This window comes from Bacidia gigantensis (assembly GCF_019456465.1).
Source record: "Bacidia gigantensis strain McMullin 20006 chromosome Unknown contig_278, whole genome shotgun sequence".
Lineage (NCBI taxonomy): Eukaryota > Fungi > Ascomycota > Lecanoromycetes > Lecanorales > Ramalinaceae > Bacidia > Bacidia gigantensis.
This window is the reverse complement of record NW_025408606.1, coordinates 1633150-1658025: the sequence shown is the minus strand read 5'-3', so window position 1 is coordinate 1658025 and position 24876 is coordinate 1633150. Positions and strand designations below refer to the sequence as shown.

Below are 24876 nucleotides of genomic sequence, written 5' to 3'. Positions count from 1 at the left end.
TTATATTTATACTAGTCTAAAAAGTTGTTTTTAGCTTTAAAACTCTTTATAATATAAAGTTAGCCTTTATTAATAGCTCTACCTTTCCTAAGTACTTAAAGGTTTTAATTTATAATAGGAATTATATTATTATAATAGCTTTTTAAATATCTTTTAGCTATTTATTAATATCTATAGCTAATATATTCTAGCTTTAGTATTTCTTTTTTAAGTTAATATATAATAAATAGTTAAATATTAAGTACTTAACTATTTTATAGCTTTGCCTATAGTTATATATAGCTGAATTAGCTAATTTCTTTGAATATAAATAGCTATAAAAGCTAATTACCTTTATTTTAGCTTAGATTATAATCAATATAATAATTTATAGCTTATTTATATATTTAAGAATATTTTTTTTAAAAAGTTTCTTTACTAGCTTATAGAGATTATAGCTTATTAATAAAAGCTTTTAGTTATCTTTCTATATTTTTAAAACTATATTTTTTATTTTATAATTTATAGCTAACTTAAGCTTATAAATTAATAAATAATAAAAAGCTATTAATCTAAATAGCTTATTATTACCTATCTAGCTTATAGTTCTCTTAGCTAAATTATTAACTAGCTTATTTCTATAGATTTCTTTATAGCTTAATATCTAATAAAGTTTAATTATAGCTCCTATATTTTAAAGCTAATTAAAGAATTTTATTGTATCTTATATATAATACTAGCTAGATTTATTTTTAGGATTTTAAAGTATTTAAAGTACTTTTTAATTATTAATAAATAATACTATTTATTGCTTAGGAGTATTTAATAGTATAAAGACTAGTAATTAAATAATTTTAACTATTTTAGCTATAAAAATAATATTAATTAAGTTTAGGCCTAAGTAGGTATTATAAGTAATAGGCTTTTAATAGTATATTAGATTAATTAGGGCTACTGCTGCCCTAATTTTTTCTTTAATATTGCTATTATTAGAGTAGTAAATAGCCTATTTTTTAGGCTTTTTCTTTGCTTCCTCTAAAATCTCATTATAAGCTATAATTCTTAAGTTATTATTTTTAGCTATATTTACTATTAGTAGGACTTATTATAAATAGACTATAAAAGGAATATTTTATTTAATTAGTATATTATTATTATAAGTTTAGCTATTAAAAATATCCTTAATCTTATATAAAAGACTATTTTAGCTCTTCTAACCTTTAGTATTAGCTTTTTTATATATTTAAAAGATCTTTTAGTAGACTAGTAAATAGCAAATTCTATCTATAATATAATAGATTATTCTTATTAATTATAAATCTATAGGTTTAGTACTTATTTCTACATTTAATATAGTACTAATAGTATACTAGAGGGCTCCTATAGCTGCTACAATTACTTCTTTTTAAATAGCTTTAAATCTCTAGATAATTTTTTAATAATAGCTTTTATATCTTTAACTTTATTAGAGTAATACCTATGTTAAATAGCTATAAAATAGCTTTAAAAAGATAGTAGCTTAGAATAGCTTTATTATTCCTAGCAAAGTAACTCCCTACATAGTTTAAGCTAAACTTTTTAAAGCTTCCTTATAAGCTTTAGCTTTTTTTAAAGCAATTTCTAAGTAAGATTATCTATTTAATATTAAGTTAAGCTAAACTTTTAAATAGTAAATACTTTTAGAAAAATAAACCTTTTAAGTATATATTCTTTTTTAAAATTTAAGCTTTACTAGCTTTTTTCGTTTTTTTTTTCTATTTATTTTAATTACTAGAAAAAGTAAATTAAATTATACTTTTAAAAAGTAAAAACTACTCTATATTTATCTGCCTATATTTTAAATTTAATATAGATATTAGTTAGCTTTTAGCAAGTTTTTTTAGTATTTTTTCTAATAACTAATATATATATATTGTCAATATATCCTATTAATAAGCTTTTGCTTTTAGTTACTTTAAAAATTTTATAATTATAGAAAAGCTAAAAAATTAATAATAATAGTAACTTTTAAAGAATTCTAGTCTCTATATTAAAAAAAAATATAAGCTTTTTTATAATTTTAATTTAACTAAATTAGTTTATTAAAAAGCTCTATAACTAGTTTACTAAATTAAAGTTAAATCTAAGCTTATAAATATTCTAAAAAAGTTATTTATAGTTAATATTATTAAATACCTTAAATATATTTAAGAGTATTAGGCTTATTACTAATTTGTTTTTGCTTTTCTAAGCTATATATATTTATTCTATAAGTAAGTAAATAGTATATTTATAGGAGATAGCTTTTCTACTTCTATAGTAAGTAATTAAAAGTAGGTAATTAATTTCTATTATAGCTAAAATTCTCTTTATTAAAATATATTCTATTATTTTATTAATATCTTTAATAAAAAGATTAGCTTATAGGATTTCGGATCTAAGTAGTCTTTCTTTATAGGTTTTTAAATTATTACTACTATAGCTTCTTTTAATATTGCTAGCTAGTATTAAAGTTTAAAACTTATATTAAAGATATTAGTAAAAAAGCTGCTAATCGCTAGAAGAGCTATTTTCAAAACTTAGTTAATAATTATATCTAGCCTAGGGGCATTATTAGCTTTAAATTCTTTAATAGCTTTAATAACTTCTTACTCTATAATATCTAAAAAAAGAAGCAGCTATAAGAAGCATTTTAAGCTATAATATATATTAGAGAGATTTGCTAGCAGTAGTTTTAGAAGAAAAAAAGCTTAGAAAGCTTTAGCTTTTTTTATATTATTTATCTATAAGATTTTATTTTAGCTCCTAATCTATAGAAGAAAAGTAAAGTAGGGAGCTTCTTATATCTTTAGCTATTTATTTAAAGCAAATAGTTAATTTATATTAATAGTTTTAAAAACTTTTTATTTATAATTATTAGCTTAAGCTATTTAAATAACTTTCTTCTTTTAGCTATTAGCTATTTCTTTTGCTACTTAGTCCTTAGAATTATATATAATTATATATTTATATTTAGTTTTCTTTTAATCGTTAATAGCTTCTATATATTTTTTATTTTAGCTTAGCTTTATTTTTATAAACTATTTAATCTTTAAAGTAAAAGCTTCTAAAGCTTATATAATAAAATTAGTTAAATATTTAATAGTATTATCTAAATTAGCTTATATCTTAAAAGTTCTTTAGTTTTAAATAGCGTCTATTAAATAGTTTAAAATTTTTTCTATATTTATTTTTTTAAAATTCTAGTAATTAGGAACTATTATTAATAAAGTTTTATACTTAAATACTATCCTAATTAGAATATATTTAGAGCTAAAAGTAAGCTATTTTAAAGACTTATAGTATAGAATATATTATATTATATTTTAAATAGCTTAAGCTAAATTAATTATAGATTTTTTTAAATTAAAATTATTTAAAAGTTTTATTACTATTTTAAGCAATATAACTAGTTAAAGGTTATATATTATTATAATTTCCTAAAGTTATTAAGCTTATTCTTTAATAATTATTAGCTTTTTAAACTAATTAAAGTATTAAGTATTAAAATCTTTTATAATAAGCTATTAGTAGTTATTATAGAAAGAAAGTTTTTTTTTAATTAATATTAATATATTACTATTAGTTATTACTTCCTTAGCTATATATAATAAAGTTAAATAAATATTATAGATAGCAATATAATTTTTATATCCTTTATTTAAAAACTTTAAAATTAGTATTTAAAATATATTAAAATAGTTAATAATTTATATAAAGCTAGGGTCAATATCTTTACTTATATATATATAGACTTAGGCTAGTTTATAGCTTATCTAATTTGAAATTTTATTTATAGGCTAGAAGAAATAGTATTTCTATTTTTATAGGTAGTAAGTAGTTGCTTAGAATAAATTACTTTAAAGCTCTAATATATAAATAATATAATAAGCTAGTACTTATTTATCTTTAAATGCTTTAGCTATAATTCCTATTTTATTTTATTTTATATTATATTATAATATTAATAGGTATTAGGTATAACTTATTTTTATATAGCTAAGTTTTTATAAACCTACTCTTTAATAAAAAGCTAAAGCTTTTTTAAAGTACAGCTTAATCGCTATAGCTCTAAGCTATTTAAAGATAAGTTTAAATTTTTTTCTTTATTATTAATTTTATTCTCTTTATTAGCTTTAGGTTCTTTATAAATAAAATTAGCAATAAGCTTACTAATTAATTTTTACTTAGTTAGTAGTTTTTTTACTTTATTCTTCTTTATTATATTTAGCTAATTATTAGTTTTTAGCTTAAAAGCTATAGTTGCTTCTTTTTTTTTTATAGCTTTTTTTAAAGCTAATTTACTAAAAATAAATATAAAAGTAGATAAAAGCCCTAAGCTAATTAACTTAGCTAATATAAGCTTTAGCTAAAACTTTTCTATAGTAGCAACTTTTTATTTAATATATTTTATCTTTTTCTTTTATTGCTTATAGTCTTTAGACTAAGACTTATATAGTTTTCTATATTATATATATTTAAACTTAGAAAATTTTTTTAAATAAAGGCAATTTTTTAAAATATATTTTTCTAAGTATATACTATACTTAATTAAATTTTTATATAAAATAGCTTTATATCTATATTTATAGCATTTATAATATTAGTTTATTATATATTAGCTAATATATTAATATACTCTATAGCTTTAATTATTTTAAAATATATTATAAGTATTAAATATTATATTATAATCTATAAAAGATATAAATTCAAGTACTAAAGGTATATATATCTATAGCTTTTAAAGCTTTTAAAGCTAATAGATTCTTTAAATCTATTATTTTCCTAGAATAGCTATATTTTAATATTATAGCTTTTTAATTATAGCTATAAAGTTATTTATATTTATACTTTTAATATAGATTTTATTAATAATTATATTATATATAAAGATTATAATTATAGCTTTACCTTTAGGTATAAAGGCTTTTAGCTACTTTATATTTTTCTTTATAATTTTGCTATCTTTAATAGTATATATTATTAAATATATATTACTACTAAGGAGCAGCTTAACTAGTTTAAAATCAACTAATATTAATATTTAAACTGTAGCTAAATTAAGTATATACTTTAGCTTATCCTTTAATAAGTATTCTTTAATATAGATATTAGCGCTAGTTTTCTTTTCTAGGCGCTTAATATACCCTTATCTATATATATAACTAAGCTTTTTATAAGTAAGATATATTAATTAGTTTATAAAGTTTTTTATATTAATTATAATTTCCTGCTTTTAATATTACTTTTTAAAGGTAGTAATAGTTATTATATTTATATTAAAAAGAGATTTAGCTATAATAGTTATATATACAAGTAAAAAAGGAGCTAGCAGTACAACTATTATAGTAGTAGTTATAGCTTATATTTTTATAGTTTATAGTTTATTAATATACTTAACTATTTTAATATACTATACTTTTTACTAGGAAAAAGCTTTAGTAATTAAAGACTATAATAAAAATTTAATATTACTAAGTGTATTAAATATACTATAGGTGTTAGCTATTTAACTAGTAAAAGTAATAATCTCTTTTATAGTTTTTTAATATATATATAGGCTTTCTAAAGCTCCGTTTTCTAAATACTCTTATATAATATTAATAATCTATTAGGCTAAGTTAAGCTTTATAGGCTTATTGCTATTAGCTATTATTATTATTATAGTTATTATTTTTATAATAGCTAGCTAGCTATCCTACAATAATTTCTACTTATTAGGCTAGCGAAAGGTAACTATAATAGGCTAGGCCCTAAAATAGGCACTATTTGAATACTTACGATAAGCCGGTTAAGATGCAGCTATACTGATAATAATTACTGTTATAGTTATTGAGATGCGCTGAAAGGAGGTGCTTGCGCTGTTGTCTACGGTACCTTAGGGCAGCTGCCCTGGTTTGGCAGGCTTGGCAAACTAAAGTAAAGCGGCAACGGCCCACGGCGTGGAACAATTCTCCCTATCACCCATCCAGACATCATACCTTCCTATATCGCTCCACACTTTGCGCGACCCATCAGAAGAGCTCCGTCCTTGCAGAGCATAGTGTGGTGTGACGAGTCTAAAGCTATCGTCTTACGTGATGTTTCAACCTTTGGCTTCAACGTCTCCACCGTCCTTGGCAGTATTCACATATGCCATCCACAAGAATGATCCACCGTAGCCAACTAGGTCAACGTAGGACAAATAAAAGGATTCCCATGCGTATCTCTACCAGTATAGTAGAAGAGCTACAGGAGTAGCCTAACACTGCACCGTTAATGTGCTGTGTCTCAAAGCCTGCAGCATGCCTCCTGCGCAGGAAACCAACGCATCAAATTCTCCTAGCGTCCATCACTCGACGAATGGCAAATCATCCCTAGCAACAGCCTCGTCTGACGCGCATAGAGGAACCCTCGATATGGAAAGCCACCCCAAACCCATCACACCTACGTCTTTCCCATCACTCACTGGCTTACGTTCGAGTGCTATCGCAGGAACCATCCAATCTGTTTCGATAGACTCTAAGCTAAGGGCTCAAGATCTGCAAGACACTGTACGGCGCATCGGCGCGTCTCCTTCCGCAGCCATCCAAGCTGCCTGGGCCGCTCTATTGCTTGCGTACACCGACTCAAAAGATGGCGTCGCGTTTGTCGCCACGTTACGAAATGAACCATCTTCAAGCCTAGGATCATCTACCAATGCATTACGCAAGTCATTCGAAGACTTTTGCTCATGCAGTTCGGATGAGATCTACAGCAAAGATGCGTGCATGGTACTTCGACGACTGACCGATCACAATTTAAACCAATCACACGACGAGATAGCGAATGTATCCAGGGAGTCGCAGAAGTTCCAGCAAACAAACGGTACACATCTGATACTCGATCATCTTTCAGCCTCACCGAATGCCGAGGTCTTTCTTCAACACCAGAGTAACAACAATACAGATTTCAATCAAAGCGTCTCTATCGAGGTATCACTCACCTCGAAAGGGTTGCTTCGGCTTTCAGCTACATTCACCGATGCCACCCTTGATGATGAAGCTGCCTTGTTGACGCTAAAACATCTTGATTCCTTATTACAAGCCATCATTTCAGAACCATGCCTCACTATCAGTCACGCCTTCTCGAAGATTGCAGTTTCATCGCTATCAATATCCAACCCCAAGCCTGAGCGTCTTCCTTCGATAAGTTCCTTTCAATCGCAGTTTGAAGAATTCGCAAGAACGAATCCTGAACTTGTGGCCTTGGACTTTAGACGGAATCTGCTTGCTAGAGATTCTGAGGGGAACATCAAGTGGACGTATCAGCAGCTCAACGACAAGGCCGAGGCCTTTGCAGATACGCTTTTCCACAACTATGGATGGCTTGCAAACAACGTTGTACCGATTTGCATGGACCGCTGTCCAGAGATCTATCTCGCCATTCTCGGCATCCTCAAGGCAGGAGGGGGCTGGTGTCCTATCGATCCTTCATTTCCTTCCAGACGCCGCCATGATCTCATCGTACGGACGGGTGCTCAGATGCTGGTGACTAACAGTGATCGCCTTGATGGTGTCCCTAAGGGCGTGAGTCTGATGAACATCGCCACACCAAAAGACACTAGTGTGCAGAAACGCGTGATTAAACCAACTCAGCCTGATGACCTTGCATACCTGATCTGGACCAGTGGGACGACAGGTGAGCCAAAAGGCGTACCGATACACGTAGAGGCTGCCGTAACTGCTATGAAAGCTCTACAGAAATCTATACCCACTGATGTTAGCGAGGGCGTCATCCGCTGCCTCCAATTTTCTCAGTTCACGTTCGACGTCTTCGTCCAAGATTTATTCTACACATGGGGAGTGGGCGGTACTCTTGTTTCATCAGATCGCTCGACAATGCTTGGTTCTTTTGCAGATCTCGCCACGACGACCGGGGCAACGCACGCCCATCTCACACCAGCATTTGCAGCAAGCTTGCCAAGAGACTGCTGTCCCACCCTTCAAGTCATCACCATGATTGGCGAGAAACTAACACAGAATGTCGCTGATGATTGGGGTCGAAATATGCGTGCGTTCAATACCTATGGCCCTGCGGAGACAACGGTAGTCTCGACTTACAAACGATTTGGAGGTCCGGAAGACAGGGTACAGAGTGCTAATGTCGGGTTGCCCCTGCCATCCGTCACCATCGCGGTCATGAAGAACGGCAAGCCCATGATGACAAATGGAATTGGAGAGCTAGCGCTTGGAGGCCCACAAGTATCCAAAGGCTACTGGAAAGATCCTGGGAAAACCTCCGATCGTTTTGTCTGGAGCGAAGCATTGTCTATGACACTCTACATGACTGGTGATATTGTGCGCATGTTACATGACCAGACGATCGAATTTGTCGGCCGTACAGATGATCTAGTCAAGATTCAAGGTATTCGTGTCGAACTGAGCGAGATCGCCTTCTCTCTTCGCTCTTGTCATCCTCAAGTCCAGCAGGTAGAGGTACAATACCTCGACAGGCTTGATCGCCCTTCAAAGCTCATCGTAGCTTTCTTTGCTCCACAGAGTTCGGGTGATTCATGCGCTAGTCTCATGACGAACGATCAGGCTGTAGAGATTGCACAGGCTGCCAAACGAGAAGCAAAGTTGGATCTACCTGAATACATGATACCTCACGTCTTCCTGGTCCTTGGTAGTATACCCCGCACCCCTTCCAATAAGATCGATCGGACAGCGCTGAAGGATCTTTACGCCTCCGCAGACCTTGGGCCATGGGAGGCTAAGTTGTCATCAACGACGAGCGCTCGGGGAGATACGGCAGCATGGACTCGAGAAGAAGCACTGGTTCTGGACCGTATTTCGCATCTCACCGGTACTTCAATAGAAGCCATAGCAAGGGCAAGTACGCTGCCCTCCACAGGAATCGATTCGATTAGTGCCACCAGGCTAGTGACAGTACTCAACGTCAACGGGTCCGACATCTCCTTGGCTGAGGTTCTAAGATGTCAGGATCTGGGTGAGTTCTTGGTATTGGCTCGATCACAATCCTCGAAGGTCAGGCAGAACTCGTTTGATGTTGATGCTTTCAGCAGACAATGGCTTGCCTGTGTCGAGCCCGAAATCGACGGTGCTATTGAGTATGTGACTCCAGCTTTGCCCCTGCAGGAATCACTTCTGAGTGAAAGCACCCAGAATGCAGACATGTATTGGACCAACACCTTTTTCGCTCTAGAGTCTGATGTGGATCTGACAACTCTTCGAGCAGCGTGGAATGAGCTCGCGTCTGAGACTGATGCGTTGCGAGCAGCTTTCGTGCCCATCGCGAGGTTCCCAAAGCATCCCAGCATCAATGCCACCTTTCTGCAAGTCATTTTCAAGGACAGGGCTGTTGACTGGATAGAACAGGAGGGGTGTAAAGGCTCGCTCCAGCAACGTGCAGCACACCGTGCTAAAGGAATTGCAAACCGACATCAGGTGGAGAATTTTTCAATCCCGCTATGGGCTGTGACTATCTTCCATACCGGCATTCAGAGGGTGATGATGTTCACTATTCATCATGCTATCCGCGATGAACCATCATTTGAATATATTATGCAGGATTTGAGTCAGATATACTCAAGGCCAAACCAACTCGATACTTTCCATAGCCGTCATCAGCTGCGTGATGCCCTGAGTATCCTCTCGTTACAGGATGATCAGAGGGAGCAGGACACCGCATTCTGGACAGAAACACTTTCTGACTACTCTCATCAAGAAGACACAAAAACTTTGCCTGACCTCTCAAACCACAAATCGGCTACTGGCTTCATCAATCACGCATGGGATATGAGCAAGCCTTATCACGAACTGCAGACTCAAGCGTTCGCTATTGGTGCTTCTTCAGTAGCATCACTACTCCGCATCACATGGGGCATAATCCTGACCGAATATCTCGGGGCTGACAGGGTCGTGTTCGGAGAGACATGGTCCGTTCGTAGCGAAGCAGCAGCTTTAGCCGATGTCGTTGGTCCACTGATATCCGTTGTGCCTGTGCCACTGAAAAGGCAGGGTACTGCACAGGAGGTGCTGAGGGATCAAGCTGCTTTGCAACGTGCGTCGAAGTCGCATCTTGGTATTCATCCGCTAGTTATAAGGCGGATACTTGAGAGGTCGGAGACGGAGGCGCTCTATCCTGCCGTGTTCAATTTTATTCCGGATATGGAAGTGGCTGAGGGTGGCGATGACCAGAAGTCTGCGCCATGGCAGCGGATTGAGGATATGATTAGTCTATCGGTTGAGCATTCAGTAGCCCTCAATGCTTCTATGACTATGGACGGGAAGCTAGCACTCGATTTGGTGGCAGATCGTCAGGTTTTGGACGCGGCACACCTTGCTGTTCTTGCCAGACAAATCGAAGCATTGACTTATGCTATCTTTGAGCACCCCGACATACCAGTCAACGATTTGAGGTCATATATGCCAGAAAATCTGCTCTCGATCTCCATAGGCGATGGAGTGGGTGCGCACAACCCTGCTTTCGATGTCAGTCCTTGTCATTGGGTGGATCATTTCGCTACAATCGAACCCGCTTGGCCAGCCGCTGAGGTAGCTGAAAGTATCCAGGAAAGCAATATGGTCTCCAAGTTGTGGAGCTATGGAGAGCTTCAACGTGCGTATCGCCGTGTTCACAGTCTGATTCAGAATTACGGCTGTGGTGGAAAAATGATCGCAGTATGTTTGGAGCGCCGACTCGATGTGTATGCAGTGATCCTCGGCATTCTCAGCTCTGGTAGCACATATTTGCCCATTGCTGAAGACCTGCCGAGTGAGCGGAAGATGTATTTGCTGCAAGATAGCAATGCGGCAATGCTGTTCACATCTAAGTCTCAAGCAGATGCTTTTACGACCTTGCCAGATGGCTGTATCATCATTGATGTTGACGACCTTGACTACTCCATTCAAGGCGAGCCTGTGACCCTTTTCGCAGCAAAATCATCGGATGATGCGTATCTGCTCTATACATCAGGCTCTACAGGCAAGCCGAAGGGTGTCCTAGTCAGTCGCGGTAACCTCAATTCTTTTACAGAAGCTGACTCAATATTCATCTGTGCCCACGTACATAACATGTCACAGCTGCAGGGGAAGGGCAAATACCTCGGTCTCGCAAGCTACGCCTTTGATGTCCACCTCAAAGAGATGTTCACAGCGTGGCGGCATGGAATGGCCACAGTGACAGCACCTCGTTCCTTACTACTTGACGGCCTCGAAATGGCGCTCCGCGCCCTCAAGATTACGCATGCAAGCTTTGTTCCCTCTCTGATCGATAGCGTTGGTCTGCAGCCTTCCACACTGCCTGATCTGCGATACCTCACTGTCGGTGGCGAAATGATTTCGAAACGCGTCATTGATACCTGGGCTGGCCACCCTCGTGTGACGCTCGTCAATGCCTACGGACCTACAGAGGCGACCATAGGCTGCTGTTTCCAGAAAGTCGCGCCTAGTATGAGTCTCAGAAATATTGGTCCTCCTCTGTCTTTCACTAAAGCTCATGTACTGCAACCCGATACTCTGGACTACACACTTCGTGGCACAGCGGGCGAGCTCTGCCTCACTGGTGATCTCGTAGCCAACGGGTACCACAACCGGCCTGATGCCAAAGGCTTTGTCGACGAATTCAGAGGCGAGAGAATGTATCGTACAGGCGACATTGTGAGGCTTATGGCAGATGGCTCACTAGATTTTCTAGGCCGAGGTGATGACCAGACAAAAGTGCGCGGCCAGAGACTCGAGCTCGGAGAAGTCTCAGAAACCGTGAGAACAGCTGCGACATCAACACTGAAGGCTAGAAACGTGGATGTCGCGGCCATCGTTGCCGAACATATCTCGATGCCTAAACCTCAGCTGGTTGTGTTTGTAGCTTCTCGGCAGACGATCAATGGGGAGAAAATTGCCGTTACTTCATTTTCGGATGACAGAATCGTTGACGAGATCCGGTCGATATGTCGCAAGACCCTGCCTGCTTTCATGGTCCCGGACCACATCATTCCTCTCACAAGACTTCCTGTCGCCATTGTATCCCGGAAAGTGGATGCGAAGCGGCTCACTGCTTTATTCGCCGAGATCCCAATCGAGAGTCTTCTCAGCAGCAAATCTTCGATCACATTGGATGATAGACCGCTGAATGAGACCGAGCGGAAACTCGCGGACATCGTGACGAGCACACTTGACGTCAAAGACACAAAGTTGAGCCCAACAACGAATCTATTTCAAGTCGGACTTGACAGTCTCAGTGCCATCAGCCTAACTATCAAACTGCAGAAGCTTGGTCTCGATTGTAGCGTTACGTCAGTCATGAAGCATCCGCTCATAGAACAACTTGCGCTTTTGCCTCAGAAGGATCTCAGCATCAAGAAATCCCATGCCGTTCTCGAAGAGCTCAGTGATTTGGAATCGAGGTTTTTAGAGCAGCATGCATCACAATATGAGCAAACGCCCATACGCGCTGTCAGACCTTGTCTGCCTCTGCAGGAAACATTGGTGGCCAGCTCGTTCGCTCAAACAAGTCAGGCGCTCTACGTGAATCATGTGGCTCTGCAGATATCAGAGGATGTAGACTTGCAGAGGCTGCGCAAAGCGTGGCAGGATACTGTAACGAATCATGATATTCTCAGGACTTGTTTTGGGGAGTTTGAAAATCACTTCGTGCAAATTGTCCTTCAAGATTGCCAATTTCATTGGACGGACATTATTGTTCCAGCGTCAGAGGACTTGTTGCCCGCTCTCAAGGAGAGGGAGAGCGAGACTTCTTTGGCTCTTTTAGAACGTTTGACAGATCAGCCTCCATTACGATTCCATTTGGCAATGTCACAGGCTCTTGACAAAGATGCGATGCTGTTAGTATCTATACACCACGCACTCTATGACGGAGAATCTTTCCCCATGATACTTGACGAAGTGTATTCTCGCTATCAGTCCCTTGGTCTGCAGCCTCGAACCACCTTCTCCCAGCTGGTAACACACGTGTGGGCTCAGAGCAAGCAAGAGGCAAAGAACTTTTGGACAAGATACTTAAATGGCTACAAGCCAACTACCCTCCAAGCATCTGCCGGCGAAGCTTCGACTCGAGAGATTGCGCGATCGTCCACCACCAGACTCGCACAGATAGAACAGCTTGCTGCTTCAATGAAAGGCACACCCGCATCCCTTCTCCAAGCAATCTTCGGCATCGTCCTCGCCCAGCATCTGAATAAGCACGATGTAGTATTCGGCACAGTCTACTCAGGCCGTACAATACCTATTGAAAACCCGCACACAATTCTCGCGCCTTGCATCACAACAATCCCGCAAAGAGTCACCCTCCGCCACCAGAACCCCTCTAGTATCTCAGATGCCATCTCGACTGCACAAGCCGGTTTCGTCGAGTCCCTCGAGTACCAACATACAGCCCTCCGCGACATCCATCGCTGGGTCAAAGCAGAGAAGCCGCAGTTCGACTGCCTCTTCTCATATGTTCAGAAACGGAAGCCTGCGCCTTGGTCACAGCTTTGGTGGGAGATCGAGAGTTCTGTCCCGAGTGAATTCCCCTTTGCGTTAGAAGTCGAAGCCGATGTGGACAGTGACAGCTTTCTGTTCCGCTGTGTCTCTAAAATAGCTCCAGATGGTTCAGAGCAGGTAGAGCTATTTCTGGAGAATATGGATCTTCTTCTCGCAACACTGGCTAGAGGCGAGACGATCAGAGTGGGCGACTTGGGTGTCAGTGCGTCAGGCGAGGAAGACATAGAAGAGTACGATGAAACTACTTGGGGCGAAAGGGAGTTAGTATTGAGAGACGTCGTCGTGGAGATCACCGGTCTACCTCCTGACAGCGTCTCCAAGGGGGCGTCTTTCTTCAGTCTCGGCATCGACTCAATCAGCGCTATTCGATTCGCGAAGAGTTTGAGACAGAAAGGCATCCAGTGCTCTTCAGCAGATATAATGAGATACCCGTGCATCGCAAAATTGGCCCAACGGACTACTTCTGCTACAGAAACGAAGTCCAAGGTAGCTACTACAGTAGACGAAGATTCAAGAGACTTAGAACAGCTGAGCCAGACCGCTCGATTGAGCCCTCACGATAAGATTCTAACGACATATCCCTGCACACCTCTACAGTCATCAATGCTAACCCGAACACTCGGCTCGGACGGCACTATGTACGTCCATCACCACGCGCGACGCCTTTCACCCGACCTCAACCACGAACGACTAGAGGAAGCATGGCGCGATCTAGTCACCCATACGGAAATACTGCGAACGTCCTTCCACCTCTCCTCAACCGCATCATCGTGGATTGCCGCCGTACATCAGCACCATAAAAACAGCCCCATCACATGGAACAAACCCGACAGTCCTAAGGCGGCCATATCGCAGCTTCGATCTACCTTCCGCTTCCGCGAGGCGGAGGATTACAGCTTCCCTCCCTGGCGCCTCACGTTCACGAATGACGACGCTATGATATTATCAATGCATCACGCCTTATACGACGGCGAATCGCTCGGCGTCCTCTTCGATGATCTCGCCAGACTCTACCTTGGAAACGAGTTGCCGGCACGCCCACCCTTCAGCTCAGCCGCCGTCGAAATCCAGCGCGCCACCACCACCACCAACGCCGCAGATTTCTGGCTGCGGTCACTCGACGGGTTCACAGGCCTCGAGCCCCCATCCCTGTCTCCGTCTGTCGCAAAAACAGCCCGGCACACCCTCCACATGCCCCGCACGCAAATCTCCACCCGGTGCAAACAGCTCGGCGTAACGCTGCAATCGACCCTGCTTCTCGCGTACGCAAAATCCCTGGCCTTGACACTCGGGAGGAGGGATGTGGTCTTTGGGCATGTCGTGGGTGGGCGCAACCTCCCCCTTCCCCTCCTCCCCCTTCCCCCCTTCCCCTTTCCCCCATTTCCCGCCCACCCGCCCACCCACCCAACCCACCCAACGCCAACGACGTCATCGGCCCCCTCTTCAACACCGTCCCCTTCCGCCTCACTTTCGACAAGACCTACGCAACTAACAAAGCGATCGCGGGCATGATCCAGGCTTTCACGGGGGAGGCGCAGGGGTATCAGCATGTGGCGCTGGGGGATGTGCAGCGGGGATGGCGGCGGGCTGTTGCTGCTGATGGTGGTGATGGGGGGAACGCAGATAAGGAGTTGGTTAATGCGATTTTTTTGTTTCAGAAGCGTGCGGTTTTGGAGGAGGAGGAGGAGGAGGTGTTGTGGAGGGTGTTGGATATAGACGCGGATGGGAACGGGGAAGGGGCTGAATACCCCATCAACTTCGAAATTGAGCAGCACGACGAGACCGTGCGTCTTCTCCTCTCTTCGTCTTCGCGTCTGATAGACGACGCAGCAGCTTGGCTTCGGCGCTACGAGGATATCTTCAATGATATCCTGCTGCATCCCAACAGACCCGTGGTCGCGTTTCCGGAGACGTTGGCGGAGCTGCCTTTGTCGCCACCGCCCTCCCCCTCCCCCTCCCATTCGCCATCGCCTTCGCCTTCTGGCCCCGTAGAAGAATTCCCTTCTGAAGAGGTAGATGTCCTTCGCGCTGCACTCTCCGAACTCCCCGCATCGAAAATCGAAATGGACACCTCGATATTCGCACTAGGTATCGACTCAATCTCCGCCATCGGCGTGGCGTCGAAGTGCCGTAAAAGCGGGCTCGATGTCAGCGTCGCTGATATCCTGCTAGGCCGGAGCGTGCGGGGGATTTTGCGGATTGTAAGGAGCCGACGCACTTCCCATCCCAATCCTGACCACAACAATCCCATGCACGCCCAAGGCCTTGATGATAGAGTTTTAGTTTCAGAAGGTGCGAAAAGGGCGGCGTTGAGGATTTGTGGTGTGGATGGTGTGGGGAAGGGGGAGGTGGAGGAATTCCTCCCCTGCCTCCCCGGGCAAGTGTATCATTTGGCGAGCTGGTTGAAATCAGGGCGGACGTTGCGGGAAGCTACGTTTGCGTATACCGTTGCTGAGAAGATTGATGATGGAAAGTTGCGCGCTGCGTGGGAGGGGCTGAGGAAGAGGTATGTGGTGTTGAGGACGGTGTTTGTAGCTACCTCATCCACAGAGGTGGTGCAAGTTGTCTTGACCCCGGAAGCTTCGAATGGGGATGGGGAGGGGGATGATATGTCTTTCCGTTGTTCAACGCTTAAGGGTGAGGGCAAGGAGATGAGGGAGGGAGATGGAGTCGAAGAATACATCAAAGCCGAAGCGGCGGCGCTATTCGATCTCTCCACCCCTCCCGCGCGTCTGGTTCTCATACAAGATCTCGAGGGTGATCAGTCGCTCATCTTACTCCATCTCCACCACGCGCTCTACGACGCCTGGACTATCGAAGGACTGGTGTCTGACCTCGCTGCTCTGTATCATCAGCAGACTCTCCCGCCGCTGCAGCCAGTGAACCGCTTCGTCCAATCTACCCTATCCGCCCTCGAGATCGCACGGGAAGAGAGTCGTGCGTTTTGGCGGAGGAGGATGGAGGGGGGCGAGAGGACTGTGCTGCGCTCCTCAGCTTCCCTGATCCCGGCGGATGGAAGGGGGAGGGGAAGGTCTTCTTCCTCAATCACGAAATCCCCTCCCTCCGCGCGCTGGAGACTACATGTCGGGATGTCGGTGTATCGGTCCCGACCGTCTTGCTTGTTGCTTTCGCGCGTGTGCTTGCGAGGTGGGTGGGGGTGGGGAGTCCGATTTTTGGGATTTATCAGATGGGCCCGTCTGGGTTGGCCGGGGGTGGGGCCAATGAGGTGGCGTTCCCGTGCTTGAACGTCCTGCCCATGACTGTAAAGAATGTGCGTGAAAAGGGAGTGCGGGAGGTGGTGGAGAGCGTGCAGGAGGATCTTGCCGAGCGGTCGAAGTATGAGCAGAGTTTTCTTCAAGATGTAGTCGGAGGGGGGTTAGGGGTTGAGCCGCTGTTCAACACATGGGTGAATATCCTTTGGCACTCTCCCTCTCCATCCCTGACCGGCAGCACCACCCCTACTACAGCTGATACCTCAGACATTTCTGCTGCTGTTATTGACGGACAAGGAGGAGTTGATAAGGCCGAATGGGTCCCTTATACACCTCCTGCATCATCCCTTGAATCCCTCATCCCGACAGAAAGAACAGACGGTAAAACCACCATAGATGCGCTGGACACGCGCTATCTAGCAGACGAGAATGTGTTCCTTGATATCACGCGGAACAGTGAGGGCAATTGCGTGGATTTAATTCTAAGAGTTGATAGGGGTGCGTTGAGTGGGGAAGGGGGAATGGGCCTGCTGAAGGAGGTTGGGGCGGAGGTGAGAAGGTGTGTTGAGGAGTTGACGTGAGTTGATGGGGGGGTGAGATGGTAGCAGGTGGGATCGTGAGGGTGAGGTGGGGTGGGCTATACGTAATGTCATGGCGTCTTGTCGTATGAGAGCGCACAGACATAAGCCACGACAGCGAGGCTGCCGTTGATGCGGGATTTGGCCTAAGATGGCTGGGCCTGGTTGGAGCGGGGCGGGGTGGAGTGGATGGGCAAGACGAGAGGTTTTGGTGTTGGGCTGGGTTTGGTCGGGTTCAAAGCACCTTCACTCCCGTCCTCCCCGCCCAGCACCTCGTGCGCTGGATACGCCATAACCCGACCTTTTCGCAGCATCACTGTTAGCATATGTACACACTCATTTAGCAATACAATATCCGATCGTTTTTTACTTACGAGCGCGAATAAACACACGTCTGTGTATTACACATGAATGGTTAGTATCAGTTAAACATTACTCAACCATTCCCTCCTTCGTTGGGAAAACGGAGTGGGGTAGGGGGTGGGGCATACAATCAGCCCAGTCCAGCTTCTGCCGCGCGTAGACCTTCTTATACATCTCCCTCGATGTGCCAAGCGTAAGGATCGTGAGGATAAGTATGTATTGCAGTGCTTTGAGCCTGTCTACTCGTTTTGGTGTGCTGAACCTGACCGGCGCGTCTGCGGTTGGTGGGAGGAGGTGGTGGATGGGTGTGAGCTGCATCGCTGCTACTGGTGTCTGAGAAGCGTCGATGTTAGCATCAGCCAAAGTGGGTTGGTAAATTTGCATACAATCTCGATGAATACGGAAAGGCGGAGAAGAGAAACAGGAGAGATAGGTGGGCGGATGAGTGAGGTAGCGATGACGTATGAAGGCACAAACCAAGTTTCTGGGTTTGACCAAGTCGGTTCCTTGTTCCGCGCTACGTACGCTTCGATCCCAGTGCTCAAATACGCAGCAGATAAGAAGGGAGTGTTGTTCAGATAATTTGTGAAGAAAAAGAACACGGAGGGTTTTGGGATTTCGGAGCCAAGGCTACGGTATCAGGCTGAAATGCTCAGCTGCAATGCCACCGTAAGCCTGCGCCGCAGTGAGACTTCTGAAACGAGCCTGCATGAAACGAGTTTCGACATGTTGACACGTGTTTGGGGAAGGTTTTGAGATTCTATCTGGCTTTGTAGGACATCTTAAATGAGTGGTCGTCGGGAGGGTGTCCGTGATTTTGCTTACAGGGCGGATGCCTCGACGCTTTCGTTTTATCAGATCTTTCATAATTCCGCTAACGTCGTGGGTAAAATAAAAGTTTAAGTGATTGGCCTCATATGAATGTGTAGGGGAATAGCCATAGTACCGCCCTTCAGACATTGCTAATATGATGGGATATGCTGATTTATGTATCTGAGTCAATGTCGGAGGGGGAATGCTCTCGGTGAGAGCATTGGCAAGTATGTTATGAGTGTGCTGCTCTATACACATTGGATTTTCAAGGGTAGACTGAATGAGTTGTGCTCTGAGTTGTGCTCGACTAAGGCGAGCCTCAAGTTTTACGAATGACCTCATCCGGATAGGACGTCGCACCCGTAAGACCGCAGCCCCAATTCTCACCTGCTGATTCTTGTCACATTCTTCATACTCGTACAGCAACACAGTCCATCCCCTCCCTTCCTCATCCTCGCGCAAGCTCACATACGCTCCGAGTAGAGTTCCGCCCCGCCCCGCCCCCTCCCCTCCACCACCTCCCTCGGCACTTCCCAAGCAACCTCAATGGAATTGTGCCCATCACTCAAGACCCTCTGATCCTTCGTCTGCAACACAAATTTGAGATCAGCAGGACCAAACACTACCTTGATGTCAAATCGTAATCTCAGATACTTATCCCCGCGACTATACCAATGCCGATTCTTCATCTTCATGTCGATGTTCTTGCCCTTCAGGATCGAGGAGACGTCGCACAATCGCGTTGAACCATCCTGCAGCGTGTTGCTGGGCAACTTATCTTGAGGATTCGTCGACATCACGATGTGCGTCGTCCAGGGTTCGGCTTCTTCGCCGGGCTTGACTTTGAGCGTGAAGGGTTTCATTACGCCGGCGCTGGGGACGACCGCGCCCTATCTCACGTAAGCAAGATTTGCAGGCGTGGAAAGTCCAGTCTCAAGCTTACCTGCTTCACGAACCAGGAGATCTGGTCCTCCACCCATTTCCTTCCGTCTCTGGGATCTACCTTGACGTGTTGGCCATAATGCTTTGGCATGTCGGGTTTGTACTCTTCCATGCAGACTACTCCGTAGCTTAGACGACAGCAACGTTCACTGAATATCTCGGTCTTGCGGCTCAAGGACTGGATACGGTTCATTACTAGTCCCTGAACGACAGCAAGTTGTCTGCACTTCGTTAGTCAAGCGAACCATTTGTACACGCATAAAGCGATGACGTACGGCTCGGCGACGGTCGCTATTCGCATGCCTTGTGCTCCAGGTTTTGAGGAGCCTAATCCAGTGCCGTAATGGGCTGCGAGCCGCTCCCTCACATAGACGGAGCTACCGAGACCACCAGAAAGAACCAAGTATGACTAATCAAGGTGTCAGCCGACAGGCACGCGAAACAGTATGGCTATTCCGTACGATGTGTGTCGTGGGATGACTGGCGTTGACTCGATCGAATTGCTCATCGGCTAGAGAGATGATCTTCGATATCTGGACGTCGAACAACTCCCGAAGCTCCTCTCTTCAACTCATATCAGCGACCTGACCGACGAATAAGAGATCGAAGCATCAAACCTTGAGAGAATCATCTTTGAATCAATGATCCCAGAGTCTGGGAAGTCGTAGCCATGCGCTAAACCAGGCACCTCAAGTATGAGATTCGGTATGGATGCAGAAGCTGCTGTCCCGTAAGAGCACTTGAATCGCTCGAATCGGCCTTCCATCATGTGGTCTGCAACGATGTCTGGGTCTTCCAGCAGCTTGTCCTGTATCCGTCTCAATCTCTCCGATACGATCTGGTGAAAACTCATGTCGATTGATGTGGAGCCAACGGGATGCCCTACCATTGGTAAGTCTCTACGAAACGAACGTGTGCAACGAAAAGAGCCTACCCTCCACCCAACTCAGCTGCTGCAGCCGAGTCGGCTCGCCCCTTGTGGACATCAGCTTGAGTACATTGACATCCTGAAGCATGTTTCATTAGTAAGGAAGCTCGTCAAAGCGCCAAAGAGGACAATGCTTACCGTTGTCCCTCCGCCAGCATCACAGACAAGGATGACATCGTCCCTCTGTACGCTTGATCAGTCGCCGATGCAAGTAGATCTAGTGATCACTCACCTCATAGCGCTGCTTAGAGGCATAAACGGCTGCTGCTTCAGCTTCCGTCAAAGAGATCGTGGCTCGATGATCCGGTCCATCGCGTCCAAAGCCCGCCTCGTTGATCAGCCTCTGCGTCTCGGCAATCATACTCGGATTCTTCCACGTAGTCGGCACACTGAAGATAAACTCCGCATTCTGCGTCTGCCACCTCGGAAAAGAATTCGAGAAAGTCTCCTCAACATGATCATGAATACACCGCAAATAATCGCGATACCACTGCCTGGCTTGCTCAAGGCTCGGCGGGTCGGGCCTTGGATCTATGAACGTGGGATCCAGGTGAAGCTTAAAACAGTCGAGCACATCCTCGCTTTCCTGATCGCACAGAAACCCCCAGGCTTTGACCGATCGCGTGCCTGGCACGTATTGGAGTAATGTTGGGACTTTGTTGGCAAGCTCGTTTATCATCTTGCCAGGCCAGTGCTGGATCGCTTTGGGCTCAGCCCATTCTGGGCCGGTGGAGTATGCCACACCTGCGCGCAGGATGCGCGATTAGCGCGAGACAATGGATGGGGTGACGCTATTGAGCACACCTGTGCATGTCATGCCGAAGTCCACGCCTACGACGATTTCTGGGTGCCATTCTTCGGACTGCATAGCTGCCTGAGCAATGCGTCTGTGCCTGTTCGCTTTGGGGGTCTTGAATGAGAATGGCAATTTGGCGATGTGGAAACAATCAATCACCAAGGAGATTAGCGCTGCCGGATGGTGGTGTGGGTGCTCAGCCTTGTGCTTCCGACCCCCCTGCTCGAGACGACCAATCAAGAAATTACATTATCACTCTCGGTTAGTCGCTTGCTAGTCCTGCATATGGTGGTTTTCTGGGGGCCGGATCCTTCTGAGCAGTGCCTCAATCTCCGAGAGCCAGACGTGCTCTCGATTTCGCGCAGAGGTCGGAGGCTGAAACGGGTACGAGGCTTCTTGCAAGAATCTGTCGAAAATAAACTCTTCTTCCTTCCCTCTGATCATGCGATCTGGTGTTTCCATTAGAGAGTCATTTAAACTTTCTGTTCTCGCAAGTTGTCCTTGCCATTAACCTACATTCAAGTATACGATTACAATGTCGTCTGCCGCTCCCGCGGTCTCTGTAAATTCTCTCAACCAACCAGTCAATTCCGAGGGCAAGCCTACAGACGCCCATGGATGGACTGTGAATACCTTAGGAACGCCCACTGACAGCGTTGGGCGGACAATTAATGCCGCCACACAAACACTTGATTCAAATGGTATACCATTGACATCGTCAATGACTCAACCAAACCAAGCCTCCTCTACAACAAGTCGACAGTCAAGCTCGATTACCACGACACCAAAGCCGACGACCAATTCGAATGGCACGACAACCTCCGGGGCGCAACCCACAATGACACCGCATGACTCTCGACTCGCCAACGGTACCGTAGCTGGGATTGTGATAGGAGCCTCCATTGGACTAGCTTTGATCACCTTTCTTGTTACTTTCCTTCTCATGCGTCGCAAGAAAACCACAGGACAGTCGAAGAGTATCCCAGCGCCCGCAGGAGCTTCACGGAACGAGAAAGGGTTCTCATCTCATCCATATGAAGTCTCCGAGGCGTCATCAAGCGCGATACCGAGCTTTCTCCCTCAAGCGGCTGACGACAGGACTGTACAAACCAAAGCGAAAACACTCTTAGATCAAATCGAGCTCTACGTTGAGAACTTCTACCAAGACTCTCCCAAATCGGGCAGCAAAGTGGCTTCTGCAGATTTGACTGCTTTCAACTCGCCCTTCTTAGAGAACGCTCTTTCCACTCTCCTGTCACAGGCCACGCGGAGCACTCCTTTCATCAAGCATGGTCTCGCCTACTTCATTACTACGTCACTTCTACCGATGGAGAATTCTGACGCTACTCTTCTTCCTGAGGAATTCATAACACTTCCAAGAGCACTAAAGCGCACACGCAATAGCTCATCTCAAAAGCCAGGTAAGCAAATTGATATTGCCTCATATATGACTGAAAACGAGAGCTGAGACGCATAAGGTTACCTGCAAGCTATCTCTCAATGGCGGGTGCTGACAGCATACTTGCGCCCGGATTCTGCATCCGACCAGGCATACATCGTACAACGCGACAGGCAGATCGACAATATCTGTCAAAATTTCCTTTTTGCCTTTGCGCAGTGGTCCAGCCCAAGGCACGGCGATGACGAGCGAGTTGGTAGCCTCGTTGCCATCTTAAAAGATGCCGCCAACTTAGGCATTTTCTTACAATCTCAGCCTGTAGACCTCCAATTTCAATTTCCCACGCAGGCTGAAGTGGGCACGGGTAAGATCTGCATTGCCCCGGCATTGGTCAAGACTACAGATGAGAAGGCTCAAGTACTATCGAAACCTCAGGTACTAGTCAACGCAGGATACCAAAAGGTGTAGCGGAGAGGAGGTGTGGCTCGACTAAAGAACGATTCGACCAGGTGTGATAGGCTAATTAAAGCCACTATATAATTTTGCCAGACCAAAACAGAACGATTAGCTCCGCCAAGATTCAAGCCGTCAATTTCCTCTAGGTTCTGTCCAATTGTACACGGACTATTTTCACGCAAGGCTGAAGCTCCACTTTCATGCAGTGTGCTGAATGTTTTGATTGGTTTCACATGCATGAAGGATTGCTATCCCGGGACGAACACGCTCAGCCCCTCTTCAATCCCCCTCCCTCTTTGAAATGAGCCCCTCTTCGCGTATGGGGAACTGGGAATGGGGGTTTCATGATGTTACCATGTGAATGCAAGATACAACCACCTGCAGGCACAGAGTCGCTCGTATATGCAACCATGCCGCGTGAACCGTCTAGAATCCCGAGAAACGAACGGGCGAGGCCTAGACTAGACGTTCGATCCAGCCTCTTGCGCCATGCTTTCATGGAGGGGCTATCTTTAGCTCAATCTGCCAATTACCATGCTGTGCCCTGAACCTCAACTCTACTGCATATCTACACTTCTCCCTCGATGCATCTGATACGCGTACGGGGCCGGCTTCAATGAGCATCAAACACACAGACGCCACGAGAAAGAGACGTCATTGAGCTTGCTGAATCGCAGCAGAATGTCGATCGACCCTGTCACTGCCCTAGCGTCGGGCGTCAACTCGTCTATAAAGATCCTCGAAGTCACTTACCAATTGAAGGCTGTGGGCGAGCAGACGACCGACCTCCTCAGAACCACAGAGCACGTCGATCGAAACGTCAATGAAGCCCGTCGACTACGGCGCTTGAAGACTGCGCTCATAAGCAACGATGAGCGCATTTGGATGGATCGTGTGATCGAGGATACCGAGAGAGCCTTGCGTGAGGTTGCGCACCTCATCGAGCCTGCAAGAGTCGATGTCATGACACAAGACAGCGTGAAATCGTGGAACAGAATCCTCTGGGTATTCAGAGACAGTCCAAAAGTCAGGGACAAGCACAACAGGCTGAGCATCTGCCATCAGTCTCTCATGACAGTGGTTGGGGGACTTTACGCGAAAGACGTTGTGGTCATCACACCTATGGAAGGAACAAGAAAAGAAGAGCAGCCGCCACCATACAGCCCAGAGATGGAAGCGATCCTGAATTGGAGGAAGAAGCGAACGAAGAGTCTCGCGAGTGTCAAGAGCAGTGATGTCACAACCAGCCCGCCTTTCTCAATACCCTCGTCGCCTACCATAAGTCAGCACAGCTCGCTCAGTCTAACAGACGTACGGCTGCTGGAGCCTTCTCAAGACACGTTCGCAAAAGAAGCCCTCGATATATATCATCAAGCCCGCCTTTCGTTCACAGAACCAGTGCGACCGTCCCCTCTGCCTTATTCAGCAGCAACTTCAGATACAGTGCCAACTCTAGGCCATCATATTCCAGAAGCCTCAGCATTACGATCGCCAATGGAACTGGGCAACACCTCTCATAGCGCGCGAACATATCCACAGCCTCACCAACACCCTCTGGCTTCCCATCCTCCCCAAGTCCCAACCCTCTTCCCGACTCCATCCGTGCCGGAACTCTCGGCGTCTCCAACGATATCCGAGCCTTTCGATGTAGCGGCTATGATGGGTTCCCTGCCTTCTCTCACAAACAGCAGCGTCAACGAGTACCGTGTCAGTGACGCTGAGATGGAGTCTACAAGAGCGTTGCAATATTACGGAGGATTGGAGGCATTGGAAGCAAGCCAGGCTACTCGCAGGGCGGAGCTTCCACCACTACCAACAAGCTATGCTCCATCAAGGAGAAGAGACCGCAGCTGGCTAGCCTATACCGTTGCGAGAAGTGACATTGGGCACTCAACGGGTTGA

At 44.2% G+C, this 24876-nt stretch overlaps 5 protein-coding genes across 5 annotated transcripts; 4 read left to right on the top strand and 1 right to left on the bottom strand.

Annotated features, from left to right (window-relative positions):
- Positions 1 to 6284: 6284 nt before the first annotated feature.
- Positions 6285 to 14037, top strand: KY384_007963 (NRPS; the record flags this gene model as incomplete). The annotated part of the gene is made up of 2 exons (XM_044816452.1): positions 6285 to 13866; positions 14021 to 14037. The coding sequence occupies 2 exons, from the start codon at positions 6285 to 6287 to the stop codon at positions 14035 to 14037; spliced, it is 7599 nt and encodes a 2532-aa protein (XP_044667092.1).
- A 958-nt stretch (positions 14038 to 14995) lies between these two features.
- On the top strand, positions 14996 to 17280 carry KY384_007962 (putative NRPS-like protein biosynthetic cluster; the record flags this gene model as incomplete). The annotated part of the gene is made up of 2 exons (XM_044816451.1): positions 14996 to 16424; positions 16451 to 17280. The coding sequence occupies 2 exons, from the start codon at positions 14996 to 14998 to the stop codon at positions 17278 to 17280; spliced, it is 2259 nt and encodes a 752-aa protein (XP_044667091.1).
- Positions 17281 to 18917: 1637 nt separating this feature from the next.
- KY384_007961 (uncharacterized protein) lies at positions 18918 to 21002 on the bottom strand (the record flags this gene model as incomplete). The annotated part of the gene is made up of 4 exons (XM_044816450.1): positions 18918 to 19343; positions 19397 to 19597; positions 20462 to 20506; positions 20556 to 21002. 4 exons carry the CDS (start codon positions 21000 to 21002, stop codon positions 18918 to 18920), a joined length of 1119 nt encoding a protein of 372 aa, XP_044667090.1.
- Positions 21003 to 21957: 955 nt separating this feature from the next.
- KY384_007960 (uncharacterized protein) lies at positions 21958 to 22986 on the top strand (the record flags this gene model as incomplete). The annotated part of the gene is made up of 2 exons (XM_044816449.1): positions 21958 to 22540; positions 22598 to 22986. 2 exons carry the CDS (start codon positions 21958 to 21960, stop codon positions 22984 to 22986), a joined length of 972 nt encoding a protein of 323 aa, XP_044667089.1.
- A 669-nt stretch (positions 22987 to 23655) lies between these two features.
- Positions 23656 to 24876, top strand: KY384_007959 (uncharacterized protein; the record flags this gene model as incomplete). Its single annotated transcript, XM_044816448.1, has 1 exon — positions 23656 to 24876. One exon carries the CDS (start codon positions 23656 to 23658, stop codon positions 24874 to 24876), a length of 1221 nt encoding a protein of 406 aa, XP_044667088.1.